Source organism: Staurois parvus, unplaced genomic scaffold (genome assembly GCF_062004578.1).
Source record: "Staurois parvus isolate SC_StPar_1 unplaced genomic scaffold, SC_StPar_1.0 ptg000058l, whole genome shotgun sequence".
Taxonomy (NCBI): Eukaryota; Metazoa; Chordata; class Amphibia; order Anura; family Ranidae; genus Staurois; species Staurois parvus.
This window is the reverse complement of record NW_028317854.1, coordinates 1,034,057-1,051,183: the sequence shown is the minus strand read 5'-3', so window position 1 is coordinate 1,051,183 and position 17,127 is coordinate 1,034,057. Positions and strand designations below refer to the sequence as shown.

The window sequence follows — 17,127 nt, the reverse complement described above, 5'->3', positions numbered from 1 at the left end:
CCCCCAGGCGGAGCGACAGGTCTCGGGCCCTCAGGCGGAGCGGCGGGCGCCGGACCCCCAGGTGGAGCGACAGGTCTCGGGCCCTCAGGCGGAGCGGCGGGCGCCGGACCCCCAGGTGGAGCGACAGGTCTCGGGCCCTCAGGCGGAGCGCGGGCGCCGGACCCCCAGGTGGAGCGACAGGTCTCGGGCCCTCAGGCGGAGCGGCGGGCGCCGGACCCCCAGGTGGAGCGACAGGTCTCGGGCCCTCAGGCGGAGCGGCGGGCGCCGGACCCCCAGGTGGAGCGACAGGTCTCGGGCCCCCAGGCGGAGCGACAGGTCTCGGGCCCCCAGGCGGAGCGGCGGGCGCCGGACCCCCAGGTGGAGCGACAGGTCTCGGGCCCCCAGGCGGAGCGACAGGTCTCGGGCCCCCAGGCGGAGCGGCGGGCGCCGGACCCCCAGGTGGAGCGACAGGTCTCGGGCCCCCAGGCGGAGCGACAGGTCTCGGGCCCTCAGGCGGAGCGGCGGGCGCCGGACCCCCAGGTGGAGCGACAGGTCTCGGGCCCTCAGGCGGAGCGGCGGGCGCTGGACCCCCAGGTGGAGCGACAGGTCTCGGGCCCTCAGGCGGAGCGGCGGGCGCCGGATCCCCAGGTGGAGTGACAGGTCTTGGGCCCCCAGGCGGAGCGACAGGTCTCGGGCCCTCAGGCGGAGCGGCGGGCGCCGGACCCCCAGGTGGAGCGACAGGTCTCGGGCCCTCAGGCAGAGCGGCGGGCGCCGAGTCATCTGGCACGACAGTGGGCTCCGAGTCAACTGGCATGACCGCTGGCACTGGGTCAGACATTGAATCGTCTGGCTGGACAGCGGGCATCGGGTCACCCGGCATCAGGTCATTTGGCTCGACCGCGGGCACCGCATCATCTGGCAAGGTAGTGGGCTCCGAGTCAACTGGTATGACCGCGGGCACTGGGTCAGACATTGAATCGTCTGACTGGACAGCGGGCATCGGGTCACCAGGCATCAGGTCATTTGGCTCAACAGCGGGCACCGCGTCATCTGGCAAGGCAGTGGGCTCCGAGTCAACTGGTATGACCACGGGCACTGGGTCAGACATTGGATCGTCTGACTGGACAGCGGGCATCGGGTCACCAGGCATCAGGTCATTTGGCTCAACAGCGGGCACCGCGTCATCTGGCAAGGCAGTGGGCTCCGAATCAACAGGCACGACAGTGGGCACCGGGTCATCAGGTACCGGATTGTCTGGCTCGACAGCGGGCACTGGGTCGCCAGGCATCAGGTCATTTGGCTTGCCAGCGGGCACCGCGTCATCTGGCAAGGCAGTGGGCACCGGGTCACCAGGCATTGGATCGTCTGGCTCGACAGCGGGCATCGGGTCACCAGGTATGACAGCGGGCACTGGGTCACCAGGCATCAGGTCATTTGGCTCGCCAGCGGGCACCGCATCATCTGGCAAGGCAGTGGGCACCGAGTCACCAGGTACGACAGCGGGCTCTGAGTCAATTGGCACGACAGCGAGCACCGGATCAGGTACCGGATCATCTGGATCAACAGCGGGCATCGAGTCAACTGGCCTAATAGGATCATCAGGCTGGATCAGTTCATCATGCTGGGTAGAGGCATCAGGCTGAATGCCGGCGTCCGGCTGAGTAGAGGCTTCAGGCCGAGTAGAGGCTTCAGGCCGAGTAGAGGCTTCAGGCCGAGTAGAGGATTCAGGCCGAGTAGAGGCTTCAGGCCGAGTAGAGGCTTCAGGCCGAGTAGAGGCTTCAGGCCGAGTAGAGGCATCAGGCCGAGTAGAGGATTCAGGCCGAGTAGAGGCTTCAGGTTGAGTAGAGGCTTCAGGCCGAGTAGAGGCTTCAGGCTGAACCACGGAAGGCAGGTTCACCAGTTTGGATACTGGCAGGATGGTATTGGTTGGAAAGAATTTTCGCTTTTTTCTGGTTTTAACTACTGGAGCACTGCAAGTAAACGCAGGTCTGCAAACGAATGGAGCAGCTGGAGACAGAGAAGAACTGGAGGATGGAACAGGAGAGGGAGCAGTTGCTACAGAGGGCTTTTTTACAGGGTTAAAGGCAGGATAGGTGCAGCGAGTGGGAACAGGGTACTGACATGCGGAAGATAGCCAAGTATACTGGGCTGTAACTGGAGGAGCTGTTGGGAATACAGGAGAAGAGTTAGAAGCAGGACTGGGTCTTTGTAAGCTGACTGAGGCTGGGTGCAACAAGTCTGTCCATGTCTGCAGTAGGGGTTGAACAAAGCTGAGCTTACACAAAGCCTGTCTGGTCAATGACTGTACTGCGTTTATACAATCTCTTAGTGTCTGTGGTGAACATGTGGAATAACGCTCCAGAAAGTAATCCACATCATCCTCTAATAACCACACCAGGGACTCTACCTGGTCTGCACTAAATGGTGGCAAAAATTCATCCCTGCATTCGGGGGTACCAGATGAAACCAACTCTGCACAAACCTCAATCAAAGGCTGCACCTCAGAGAACTCTGTGCCCTGATCTACTAGAACATGAGCGAGCCGTATACATTCTAGCAGTTCATCCCGGGGATACTCCTTCAGAGTTTGATAAGCATACTCCCTGTCATCAAACACTAGCAGATATAAATACTCAACCTCATCCAGATCCATCCTTCCCATCAACAAACCAAGATGGCTTCCCTGTGCAGCCACTTCTGGTCAGGATTGGCCTTGGTGTAATGTCAGGGCTCCCAGGTATGACCAGAGATGTGTGACTGACGCAGGGAAATGCAGACTTCAGATATGAGATAAACAATATAATTTATTAACACTAACAATACAAACATAAACGCAGTGCAATACTAAACATAATACAGTGCAAACAAACCAAACCAACCACCCACAGATAACAGTACATACAAGCAAGCGTCGTCAGGCAGGCCGGGTCAATATCAATTGGGCAGGTAGGTACAGGGGGAGCAAGCGGAGAATGGTCGGGGTCACAGGCCAGGTTCAGCAGGTAGCAAGCAGCGTAGTACAGAGGGTCAAGCAGAGGGATGGTCAGGGTCACAAGCCGGGGATCAGAACAGGTAGCAAGCAGCGTAGTACAGAGGGTCAGCAAAGGAACAGAAACAGGATGCAGGACAGATACAGGGCCCAGGACAAACACACACCAAGGCAGAGTCTGTGGGTCTGGCCATCCCTTAAATACCCCAGCATAATCAGTTCCAGGTGTTAGCTGGCTGCAAAGTTGAGTCTCTGATTGCTGGGAGCACCCGCTGGCCAGCCCTGGTACTGCAGATCAAAAGGCAGGTGAGTCCCACCATTGCTGGCCAGTCCATTCCTGACATCTGCACTCTTCTTATCAACCTTCCTTCCTGAAAGCACTTTTTGCTTATATAATTTCCACAATACTTGTATATCTTTCCCATCAATGTGTTCTTTAGGAACTCCAGCTTTAAGTAAAGCCTGGAACATATCTTTCCAGGACAGGTGATTATCCACATTCCCCTTCTGTCAAAGGGGAGGTGAGTTATTGCTCTCTCTTATCTCTGGAGGAGGAAGATTTAACCTATTCTCCCATATCCTGAAATTCAGCTATCTTATCCACTATCTCTTCCCATCTACTGTTATTTAATGATATTAACAATGTCATGATTACATATTTATACATGATTACAGGTTTATACATTCCTAATTATCCTTTTTCGGCCAGCTAAGGTCATGGAAGTATCCAGATATCTATCTGTTTCATCCATAACCAATGCTACCTTCATAGCTTCCTCTTTACACCTCCTGTTTCTATTTTCTTTCTCCTAGTAACTGGTTCAGGGTCCGGGCAACTGGGTCCTCCCGGACAGTCATCCCAAGCATCATCTGATGAGGAATCCCATACATCAGCATCCCATTTACCCGGATCCCAATTAACTGTGGCTGCTGCTATTGCCTGCTGCACTTTTCCACGGTTCACCCTTCCCCTTCGTTTCCTATACTTATTTTGGGCCACTTTTACTGCTGCCATCTCAGCTATATTTTGATAATGTTCTAATTTATCTTTCAACAATTTTTGCCCACATTGCAGAAGAACAATTTTACCTTCTTGTTCTATGGTCTTCTGCTCTAGCTGATGGTAATCCTTCATTACCTGATGTAATTTCTTATGAATCTTCCTGTATGCAGTTAGCAAAATCCAACTGCGTCTGCCTAAAGCTACTGCATCACCTGCCTTGGCAGGGATCCCCTCAAGTACATTTACAACATCAAGGGGTTCAATACCTTTAAACCTACTATCCCATGATTCTGCCAACCCTGCACCTGACAATTCCTGTGCTAAAATATCATATGGAGCCTCGGTCCAGCCGGGAATCTCCACCTTATCAATCTTACCCTTCGCTTTTCGCTTAAACATATCTGGTTCTTTTCTAAAATGCCAGGTAGCTAAATCTCCGAAATTTGTTGGCAAAATGCCAAATGTCAATATTTTGCACAGAGGCCCCCTGGTACCTAGGGGTCAACATGCAAAAATAAATTTTTCAAAATAAACTTCCTATTAGGAAATATTTCTACTTGGCATCCTGCCGACTATGCCAATTTATGTTTTGCCTCAAAACAAAGTGTTTTTAACACTACTACAATCGCTCACTAATACACGGATTAGGCTTAATAAATATTAAAGCAAAACATGATTTATTGAATAAGTTCTGTTAGTATAATAACATAAGAATTGTCAGAATTGCAAATCATATTTAGATCATATTATAGCAAGAATAAAGCATCAATACATCACCGGATATTGTAGCATCACCCACTGCCCAGTGACTGGGGGACTCCAACAGTCAGCAAAGGGGAATCCGGGAAATCACCGCAAGGCACGTCTGCCGCATCTTCAATGAGTCCCAAATTCCCCTAGAATCCCCCGTCTTTTATATACATAGTTTGGAATGTCTTTATCTACTGCCATGCGCAGTATCTCCTGGTTGTATAACGTCATGTATGATTCTGCGGAGTAGTTAGAGTCAACGCGTGATCGGCTGTGCCATCACGCGTAGTTACCTATTTTGATGGAATGCACATCTGGTGAATATCAGCCACATCTCTGGTTTCAACTGGTTTTAACTGGTTTAATGTACACTTCCAACATGTTATTTTGAACTCCAGTTACCCATCTAATGGTTATAATCGTTAGCATTATGACAGTTGAGTGTCAATCACTTCTCATCCATACATCCTATACACTCTTGTCACATATGTATCACAGACCCATTCTTGATTGAGATGATATATGGATGGGACCTTAGATATAAATTGGTGGATTAGTTGAGGTACTAACCTATCTAGGAGGAACATGACGTAAGGCTCTTGAGTTCCTAAAGCTTGAATCTCTGATACTCTGCAACCTAAGGTAATTGCTAATAAGAAGGCCAGCTTAAGTGTAATGTCTTCAAGTGAACAACTTTTAGTTGGGGTGAAATTGAGATTCTACTTTGGGTAAAGAGTTTTTCTCAGAGACCTCAATCTTAATACTGCCTTTAGGAAATGCTCTTTCAGAGGATTCAGTGCCCACCTGGTATCCTTTAGGGCCAACAGGGCTGAGACTTGCACATTTAGGTTGTTAAGACCTAACCCCAGGTCTAGGCCCATCTGCAGGAACAGAAGAATGTCTTGAACCCCTGTTTTTAAGGGGTCAAACTGATTCATTTCTGTGAGTTCTGAAAATTTCTACCATATCTTGTAGTATGTATTATTAGTATATGTCTTCCTGGCTTGCAACAGGGTCTGAATTACCTTGTGGGAGCAGCCCAATTTTTCCAATCTTCACTGCTCAACTTTCACACCCTCAAATTCAGAACTTCTGGATGTGGATGGACATAGTTCCTCTGGGTTAGCAGATCCTGTAGTCTTGGGAGAGGAAGGGGTTTGTGGAGAGATAAGTAACCCAAGAGCATGAACCATGGTCCCTTTGACCAGTAGGGGATTACCACTAATATGGTCACCTTCTACCAGGCATTGTAGAAACCTCAAAATCAACAGGACAGGTGGAAAGGCAAACCACCTCTGGAAACTCCAGGGTTGGGGTAAAGCATCTACCCCCGCAAATTCCCAGAAGGTATCTCTCGTGAAGAACAGGGGTATCCTGGCATTAGTGGGGAAGCAAAAAGATCTATCTGAGGGTGACCCCATTTCTGACAGATCAACTGGAAAACTCCCTGGTTTAGAGACCAGTTGTTGTCGGCAAATTCTCTGGACAGGTCCGCTAGCTGATTCTGAAAGGCTTGGATATAGGAGGCTCTGAGACTGGTTAAGTTCCTCTCTGTTCATGACAAGATTGGGATGATTTCCTTCAATAAAGATCTGATGTGAGTTCCACCCTGGTTTTGAACATAGGAAACCACTACCCTGTTGTCCATCTGTAATAGGAGAGACTTCTGTCTGAGATGAGGGGCCAACTGGGAAATAGCCATCGAGGCAGCTCTCAGTTCCAGGAATGTAGGAAACTACATTCAATGTGTTGAATTGCCACCTCCCCTGAACCATTCTGCCTCTGCAGTGGGTGCCCCAACCCAACCGACTTGTGTCGAATGTAAGAATGGTCCAGGAGGTGGGGCCAAGATGGCAGTGGCTTAGAAAGTTTTGTATTCTTGTCTACCACCACCACTTCTTGTTAGGGGGTTATAATTATCTCCGGCACCAAAGACTTTTTCCTTCATTGGGATAGAAACCCACATTGGAATGTCTGAAGGTGCTAGCGAGCCCATTTTATGATCGGAATGCAGGAGGAAAGGGACCCCAGAAGACTGAGGCATTCTGATGCTGACATGCTCTTTCTTACCAGTGCTCTCCTCTCTGATCACTGGGATGTTGGAAGTGACACTGACTGTACCTATGTGTCGAATAGGGCACCCAGATACACTATCCTCAGCATGGAAATGAACTGGCTCTTAGCATGGTTGATTAGCCATGCAAATCCTACCAAAGTATTCATGACCTCTTGGAAGTAAATCGTCAGAGTTTTCTTGTCTTGGGTTAGAATTAGGATGTTATCCAGATAATACAGAACTCGAATTCCCTGGTCCTGAAGGGGGGCTAAGATTGCTATTAGCACTTTTGTTAAGGTTCTTGGTGCCGTTGAAATGCCGAAGGGTAGAACCTGGAATTAGAGGTGAAGACCATCCAGTCTCTGGGATGCATGGTTAGGATGACTATTTCAATTCCATTTTGAAATGTCCCAGGAGATAAATCTGTTTAGCCTTTTTATGTCCAACACTGGTTTCCAGCCTCCTGACGTTTTGCGTACTAGAAATACCAGGGAATAAAAGCCTGAAAATTTCTCTGACTCTGGGACTGGAACCATCATCTGTTGTTGAATCAGTGTCTGGACATACAGGCATATAATTTCTGCTTTCTCTGAAGATCTCAGGACCCTGGTGGGCAGGAAGGATGCCTGGGATGGACGATGTTTGAACCTCCAGAAATAGCCCTGCTGAATCGTGGAGACCGCCCGCTGGTCTGTACAGTACTCCACCCAAAACTGAATGAATGGTCTGAGGTGGGCACCCACCAGACTGGTTTGGGTGGGCCAGGAGTCAAAAGGACTTCTGAGTGTCTTGCATGGAAGAAGTTGCTTTCAACTTTGCAATTTTCAAAAAGGTGGCCTTTGAACCTTTCCAGCCCCTCTGTACTCTATGCCAAGCCTATATCTTCTAGCTTCCCTAGACGTTTGCAGAAATGTGACCCTTGCAGTAAACTTCCCCCTCCTACCTCTGTCCTGGGGCATTAGGACACTCTTCCCCCCCAGGGATTCTGATGATTGCTGTGTCCAGTTTTTCGCCAAACAGAGCCTTGCTATCAAAAGGTATTCTACACCATGTTTGTTTTGAAGAGAGATCCTCCGACCACAGCTTTAGCCATAGGGCTCTTCTTGCTATGATAGGAAAACTCATACAAATGAGCGCAGAGAGGCCACTCCAGGTGGAAACATGTGAACAGTTAATCATGAGCTCACCACTGCTGCCTTGTTAATCATATGCATGATGATGCAGAGCATTTTAGAATATCTATGTCCACTTCTGCAACAAAATCCAAAGCCTTGATGATGTGCTCATAATCTATGCCTTATCTAAGAGCCACCTCTATATTGTCAGTCCAAGCTCTAGTTGCCCCGGATACTGCAGGGCATGTTGAGGATCTTTTCTGCGTGGCGATGAGCTGTGGAAGGCAGCTGGGGAAGAAAAAATAATGAAAGGGGAGATCAGCTAGAACAAGACAAGAGAACAGATCCACAGTTCCATACACAGACAGAAAGAATCTTGATCAGGAAAGGTGTATTGTCCCCTTAAGCCAGTTCCTCCCCATGGACATTGTACCTTGGGCTTGTTCCATGATATTGTGACAGGAGGGACAGAACTGTCACTGATAATTCCTGTGGAAGCCAGCGCCATAATGCTGGGAGTGCCTTATATACCCACATTATGCATGGTGCAACCAAGATAACACGCGCTACCGTGCATGCCTGCTGCGTCTGCATGATGACTTCATCATGTCCCTTCAAGGCCCGCATCTTGCAGCTGGAAAAGCTATGCATAGCCAGCGCCCAAAGTGCTGATACTAGGAAGAGGGGGGACCTGATTCCTCACACAGTGCAGACCGGAATGAAGGGATAGAAAAATGCCTGCTTACCCACCTGGAGTGGGAGGTGAGAGAGGGAGGGTGCCATACTTTGTGCCATGTCTCCTTGCCCCCAAAAAGATCTACAGAAAAACAGGATCTCCCCTACTTACATTTAGCAGCCCAAATAGTGGGACCTCAATACAGGAGAACAAAAAGCTGTAATGACTGCACTGAGATGGTGTGGTAAGGGCTGATGTGCTGACATCTGTGATCCTGAAGGCTTGAGTACGCAAAAGAGAATGAAGTGGGGATGATCCTTGTCTTTCTTTTATACAGTTAATGTGGTCCTGTGAGTTGATTGTGGGTGGAGCTATCAACCATAGGTATGCCGCCATGGAGGCACCAGGAAAGTGTGCTACGGCAGCAAGGTTTCCTTCCCATATCATATACACAAACAGTCGCATACTGATGATGTTGGTGTACCCAGAATCATTTGCTTAAAGTGGTTGTAAATGCAGAAGATTTTTTAACTTACTGCAGTCTTTGCAGTACGGTAAAAACCTACTGCACGCAGTTCCCCCTACAGCCCCCCCAATACTTACCTGAGCCTGATCTCGATTCATCAATGTGCATGAGAACCAAAGTTCTCTCATTCCTCATTGGTTCAGATACAGCAGCAGGAGCCATTAGTTCTCGCTGCTGTCAATCAGAGCCAGTTATGAGAAGTAGGGGTCAGGGCTGAGCCCCGTTCTGTGTGTCGGACACACACAGCAGGGTTTGGGAGGGAGCACACATGAGTGTCCCTGCATCAAGTGCATTGCTTTGGGGGCCACTCAGAAAGAGGGGGAGGGTTGGACCCCAGAGCAGAGCGCTGGCAGGGGTCCCCAGAAGAGGGGGATCAGGGCTGCTCTGTGCAATACAATTCAATTGTACAGATCAGGTAAGCATACCATGTTTGTTATTTTAATTTAAAAAAATCAGCAACAAAAAATCAAGCTTTACAATCATTTTAATGTCCAGTGTGAGTGCAGACCAGCAGGGCAGTAGGGAGGGGGACAAGGGGACTCCGGCTCAGGTCACTTAAACCAGGCCAAGTGTGAGCGCACCCTAAATCATGTGGTTGTAAAGAGCTGCACAAATTGTTGGCGCTATATATATCCTGTATTATAATAATAATAATAAGAATGTGGTTATTGTTGATCAAGTAACTGATCAAAAATGTGTATGGAAAGTTGGAACAACTACTGACACATTTATTTTTTTTAGGGCTTTTAAGTGTTGTGGACCTGGGAGGACATTCCGTTATATTGCAGTTATTAACACTGACTTTATTGGTATGATGGTCACCATTTATGTATTTTAACATATATTAGTCTACCTAAAGTGGTATTAACCCAAAAACAAAAATGTATATTGCAATTTATCAATCCTTGCATGGGGTTGTTGGCAGGTGCAGGTAGCTTGCCTGCCACTAGATGGCTCTGTTCCCAGTATAGTATAGTAAGGGAATGTTGTACATGTGTATTGGGTCCCTTTAGGCTAGGTTCACATCTCTGCGTTCCTGCAGACCACGTTTTGCACAGGCACAAGAGCCCATTCATTTGAATGGACCCCCGTGCCCCAGGACTAGCAGGGAAGAAGTCCCTGCACTTCTTCAGAAAACGCAGCCTGCACAGGAACCTCGGTTCCCAGTACGGTTGTGATTTCCAGTTAGAATTAATGGCACCCGCCCACGGGTCCGCATTCTTCTTTGCGGATCCAGATTGCACAGATTTTTGTGCGCATCCACAGCAGCACCACCCGCACAGATATGAACCAGGTGTTAGGCTAAGTTCACATCTCCACATTCCTGTGGGCCATGTTTTGCGCGGGCACGAGAGCCCATTCATTTGAATGGACTCCCGTGTGCCGTGACATGCAGGGAAGAAGTCCCTGCACTTCTTTGGAAAACGCAGACTGCACAGGAACCTCGATTCCCAGTACGGTTGAGATTTCTAGTGCGGGCAGCATGCAAGTAGAATTAACAGCACCCCCTGCGGGGCCGCATTCCTCTGTGCGGGTGTTGCGGCTGCACGGATTTGTGTGCGGATCCACAGCGGCACCACCTGCACAGATGTGAACTAGGGGTTAGAAAAGTCCCTCCTTAGTGATGTGATGCATGGCATTAGTGCCCATATAAACACCAGCTGTGGGTAGAGCCTAAGTAGTCAGAACATGGGAGCCAAATACCTCATAGCTGCTAACATGTAGTCCCCTACAGAGCTGATCTAAAGTCCCAAGCAAGATAAAACAGCATTTGTGAGTATTGGGGAAAGCTTAGGCCACATATGCCATCTAGGAGCATGCCTAGCTGGGCAGAGCCGTAGAAGGATGTTCGGAAGAAACTGGTATGCTATAGAAGGCACGTTGATCCTACTCTGTGATGGAAGCTAAATGTTAGGGACTTAATGCACATAGAGAAATAGCCCGAAATCTGTGTTGCTTCCAAGGAGAGGAGGTTCAATAGGAAGATTTGTGCTTGCATCTACTGTTGTGCATTGTTCTGTTAGTGTGTCATATGTGATATCAGATGACACGGAAATCTTTGTGAAGTTAAAGTGTAGAAAATGCATTTTGTGTGTGAAAATTCCTTTATTCTTTGATATTGTCATGAGCGTGTTCCATGACAGCTGCTGGTCTCATTCCAGCATCCTGGTTCTGGCTGAGCTGTATCCTCCCTGTCTGCCCCCATCTGCAAGGTGATTGATGCAACCAGGCTCTGGGTGTAGACCAAATCTGTTTTGATGCAGTCAAGCCCATAGCGTCTTGCATTTGATAGTGTTTACAACACGTGCTTCAAGCTCAGTATTTGTCTGCCCTATTCCTGTACCTGGACCTTAGCCTGCTCCCCGCCCTACCTGCTAGGTTGTATTCCCTTGTTGATGACCTCAGATTGGATTCTGACTACGCTCAGAACTCAGCCTGCTCTGAACCCACACTGTCACTGACCACTCTACCTGTTTGCCAACAACAAGTACCTGTTCAGTGTGCTAAGTTCGCACCTGCCCCTGCGTGGTAGCCAGGCACTATAGCATTGTGTATAAGACAGGTGCATCTGAGCACTGGTAGGCCTGCTTTCCATATGGGAAAGGGGTCTGCAATGGAACACAGAAGCCAGATATAATTCCTGACCACCAACACTAGGGGTAGGTGTGACAGATAATAAGGCCTATGGCCCAGGATGTTGAGAGCGGGCCTCTGGTCAGGAGTATGACACAATATGTCATACCGTTAACAACAGGTGGGCAGTTGTCCCATCCAAGAAAAATCAGTCTAGTGACTTGTGAATTTGGCACCAACAGCTGCCCAATCGTTGTCACCCTTACATGGTGGCTGCATCAGTTTTCTTTTTTAGATGAAACATTTTTACCTTAATGCAGGGAATGTATTAAGGTAAAGAACATTTTAACTTTAGAACCGCTTTATTGGAAATGTTGGCTGTCACTGTAGTGCTGGAAATCTGCTGCAAGCTTGTTTAAGGGAACAGCCAGCACTTCAATTCAGATATGCATTCAACTAGGCCACATATGCCAGATATCAAGGATGCTATAGTATTTTTTCATCATCACATATGAAAACAAAGGACATGTTACACTCCAGATAGTTATACCCACAGCTACTCAATCATGGATGCCAGCTCACAGCTCGTCTAGGCCACATATCAATATTATGCAAGAAAGAAAAGAGCTGTACTTCTGTTCAATCATATATTTATATAAACAAATTCTTTTTACATAGACAGTCCAGCTGAGCTCTCTGATGCATTTTGCTTAGGATATGTTTAATAGCAGAGTCTCAATTATTAAACTTATATTGTACAAAACACATCAGAAAGAGAGCCCAGGTGGATTGTTCACGTACCAGGAATTTGTTTCTTATAAATACTGAACAGGGGTGCAGCTCTTTTCTGTATAATATTTATTTTCTCATCTCATCTTTCCACTTGGATAATGGCTGTATTGTCTATGGTTGCAGGAATATACCATGATAAAGTAAAAAAATACACTACTAGCAATGCATTGGCCAGATTTATATTTCATATCATCTTTTCCTCAACAGCTTCCCATTGGCTTTGGCACAGCTGCCAGTGTCAGAATTGGAGTGGCTTTAGGAGCGGGAGACATCGAACAAGCCAAAAAGTGTACTAAAGTTGTACTTTACTGCACAGGTATCTGGTTTCTGTGAACATAACTCTCAGTTCTCATTTTCTCATTTATACACTATATTTTTGTGTTTGTATTTTCATGTGACCGTAGTTGCAATAAAGACGATTTCTTTTTCATTTTTGTGGCAGCTGGAGGAGCACTGTGTAGTGTTCTCCTATGCTGCTCTCTTTTCCCCCCCACCCCCACTGTAGTAATGGCAGAGTAGGCTGAACTGCTCTGTGTAGATCCCTCATCCATTTGTTAGTAGAGGATAGGAATGCTAGAACCTCTGCTAGCTTTTTACTGCTGTATATGTTCCTGTTGATTATTTTCCCTCACTTCCTGTGTGATGAAACTGTTGTCACTGTGACAGTGAAGGAAATCTATTGGAAATTTGAAAAGCAGTAAAGACCTGTCAGGGGTTCTAATCCTTCCCCACTCCATCCAACACAACTACAAATTTTATGACTAGACATACACTGTAATTGTTTAATAAAGCTAAATAATAAACCTTATCTATTATTCCCTCTGTCTTTATGTAACGGTTGTGTTTTGCACACTGCTCTGAATGATTCTTATGTCAGCAGTTAAACAGGGGGATAATTTCAGTACTGAGATAGAGTAGGCAAGGGTTAGAACCTCTACCATGATTTTATTGCTGTCTGTGATCCCAATAGAGCAATTCACCCCTCTAGGTTTTCCTGATAACCATATTTATGGGTCCTAGGCAGCAAAATAAACCAAAAAATAACAAAGGTTCTTTATCCAAATAAAATGGATGAATGTAGATACACATTAATAGCCAGTCCTAGAACAAATTTGATAAACATTAGTCTTGCATTTATCGCCATTTGTTTTCACTTGTGCAATATCCTTGGGCTTGGAATACCACTTCTGATTTGGTTACTGTTATTTGATGTATTAGTGGGCATATACCAAGCAGCTCAAACAATCAATTCTTTTTCAGACTAATCTGTACTTCTTGTTTTTCAGCATTTGCTTGCTTATTGGACAGCTGTACTCTACTTGCATTGAAAAATGTCATAGGTTATATGTTTACAAATGATAGGTGAGTAATATGGAGACAAACAACAGATTCAAATCCATTTAAATGAGGATTCACTTCCTTGATACAGTTTGTTGCATGATAGTATACAGTTTCAATACAGAAAAGTATATCCAGATAAGAATATATTATCGGCCCAGTATATTTTGCTAAACACATTAGTATAGGCAGGTGGAATTTGTGTTCCCCTTTCATTCTCAAGACATTCCCATATTGTGTCACTTCCTCTGGGTAGCTGTACCTGTTACCTATTTAAGGTTTGGGAGGAGTCTTCCCAGGGCCTTTTGGAAAATGTCAGCAGTGTGAGGAGAGGAGAGTTATTTGCCTCTCCATAGGGTGACACTTTTGCACCTTGGGGTGGTAAGGAACTAATGGTGGCTTCTGGCCTACTGGGACTTTAAGCAACATGCTTTAACAGTGAGTACACCGTAGCACCCCTCCTGGAACTGTAAGAGAAATGCTTAAATTTAAAGGACCATGTAGGGGCTAAATTATGTTGGAGGAAGTCTTGCCTCGTTTGTAGCCAATGTCTGGAATGTTCTAATTCCAAAATTGGACAATTTACCACACTAAGGACGTTTGTAGTCTACTTTCTACAAAATTTCAGTAAAGTTAAAGCAAAGTAATTCCTGGTCTCATTATTGTCTCAGTATAGTGAAGAGCTAAAGGTGGAGAGTCATTTTTAGTTTCCCGGGTGACATCAGGCCATAACCAGCCCCAGAATCCTGAGGAGGGATATCCATACCAGGCTCCACATCCATCCCACCTTAAAGGGGACCTCTAGCTGATTTCAACATATTGTACATACTGCGCATTTAAAATGCGCATCTGGTGAGTGTGCATTTTTCCCACCTTCCGCACGTCACCGAATCATCTTTATATGGGTTAGTGGAATATTGGAAAATTGTATTCCTCACTTCAGGATAAGATTCTCTACCACTAAGGACTATTTGCACATCTTTTTGGGACATTTATTTATTATTATTTATTTACCATTTTAATGTTTATTTATTGCAATCACACACCAGTCCACTCCAGAGTATTTATTTATTAATTATTTATTTCACTCATGATTCCTTGGATTTCAAATGCACTGGGCACTTTATGTATTTATTCATCAGTTGTGTATTTAACTCTATGATATCATAGCGCTGCACTTTTTTATTACTTATGCTATTTTGAAGGTCATTGGTTCTTTTTATGGTGCATTTAGCTGCTACATTATTTTCAAGCGCTCGCTGAGTCTTTGTATATCCTTTTCAGTTAAGACTGGAATTGTGTTAACTGTGAATTGTTTGGTGCAAACCTGGTTGTTCCTCTGGACAACCACTTGCTCTGTGTCCAGAGGCACCATCCTGGTGGTGAGAGATGACCCCCTCAGGTAACACACATCAAGAAACCCTATAACATGGGCCTCAAGTTATCAGATTGCATTTATGAGCTCTGGTTTGGATCATGAGTAAAGCATGAACCCATGTAAGGAGGTGCTCTACGAATGAAGGGTTTTCTCAACCTTTTCAACACAGAGGAACCCTTGAAATAACTTTCTAGCCTCAGGGAACCTCTTCTAAAAGTTATTATATCTACAACACATGATACATTAGTGTGATGGCTAGTGGGAAGAATGTTCCTTACATTTGTGGTCCTTGGAAAAAAATACCCCCTTACAGATAGCTAAAAGATCAATGGTGTCAGTGGGAACTTATCTGAGAGGCAGATATTGCTCATTGCTCAAGGAACCCCTAGCTACCCAACCAGGAGGAACCCTGGTTGAGAAACCTTGGTATACAGCGACCCACCTACATTAGAGGTCAGTTACAATTTCTTTGTTTTGCAAAGAAATAAAAAAATAATATAAAAAGTCTGTATTGATGAGGCAGAAGGGTATAAATGGCCAAAATAGGTGTAACTGAGATGCATCATAGTATCTTGCATATTAACAGAGGATTCCAGATATTACAAATTTCCTCATATTGCTTGGCTAACAGGTTCTCTAGAGCAGCGGCTCTCAACCTGTACCCCAACAGAAAAAATATTTATGTTCTTACAATAAAAGTATAGGAAGGCAAAACACATTAAAAAAAGGTGTAATTAGTTGAAAATATGAGTTACTTCAATTTAGATAGACAAAAATGGACACTATGGGGGAGATTTACTAAAACTGGTGCACAATTTGGTGCAGCTGTGCATAATAACCAATCATCTTCTAGGTTTTATTGTTAAAGCTTACTAGAACAAGTTGAAGCTAAAAGCTGTTTAGTTACTATGCAAAGCTGCTCCAAATTTTGTGTGCATCAGTTTTAGTAAATCTACCCCTATGCTCATATGCTAGCACAGGCTCTTATAATTCCTTTTCCCACAACTCCCTAGGTTCCCACAAGCCCCTGAACTCCTGGCCATACTCAGGGAAAACAAGTTTCTCTGCTTCCCTCCCTCAACAACTCAGAGAGATCTTACTTGAAGAGGCAGAGGTGGCTGGGCATGTGATCTGCCACCAGGTGTTTGGTTCTCTTCTGTTAGTCCTGGCATGCAGGCATCAAGGAAGGGGACCAATAGCATAAAGCTTCCACAGTAGACCCTGTTACCAAAAATGGTACTGTGCCCATTGCTACCCGAGTCGTTCTGGGGCCTTGGGAGTAATTCCTCTGGGAAAGCTGGAAAGACCCAGTACCTCCTGGTTTGGACGGATCTGCCTTGGTCTGGCCTGGGGCTGAGGACGCAAAAAGTCCGCAAACTCAGTGCCCCCTGGGGAAGACGCTCTCAGGGGTGTCACTAGTAACACTTCGGTGTGGGACCCCACGGTGTGAAGATGACACATGGCCACTGTTTTTCACCTCTTTTTGCACAGCGCCCTAAGGACCAGGTCTTTTGGCTAAGTCCAGGGCAATTTTTGCTACGGGCCTCAGGGCCTGGTCTGTGAACAATTTGGCACGGCCACTTTTTTATTTTTTCTATTCTATTTATTTATTATGCACTCCCACGTTTGTCACTTTTTACTTTACTTATGTGTGTGTTTTTCACGGATGGAGGGTGTGGGTCCTCGGGCCTACCCTGAAGTCTAGGGGGAGGATGTGTGGCCTTTTGGTTCCTTCCTCCCCTGATCCCTAGGGGGCTTTCTCTTCGGGAGAGCCCCCTTGCCTAGTACTGGATGTCCGGCTTCGGCTGGGCATAAGGAACGGTGGTCCACCAGGCCTTTTGGCCAGGAGGACCAAATGGGAACCTTGTCCCTGTCAGGAGCTTCGTGCCCCGGGGGATCAGGGTAACGGTTCAACCCCTCCGGGGGTAGGACAAACACACCCCTAAGTGCA

General features: G+C 46.6%; 1 protein-coding gene across 2 annotated transcripts in view; it reads left to right on the top strand.

The window, feature by feature from the left end:
- LOC149469843 (multidrug and toxin extrusion protein 2-like) overlaps positions 1-17,127 on the top strand; it is a 169,633-nt gene that overhangs the window by 94,909 nt on the left and 57,597 nt on the right. For both annotated transcript variants that reach the window (XM_089668441.1, XM_089668442.1), the window contains exons 10-12: positions 9,836-9,903; positions 12,668-12,776; positions 13,747-13,822. In XM_089668441.1, the coding sequence (XP_089524567.1) occupies positions 9,836-9,903; positions 12,668-12,776; positions 13,747-13,822 (253 nt within the window). The remainder of the gene's footprint in view (positions 1-9,835; positions 9,904-12,667; positions 12,777-13,746; positions 13,823-17,127) is intronic.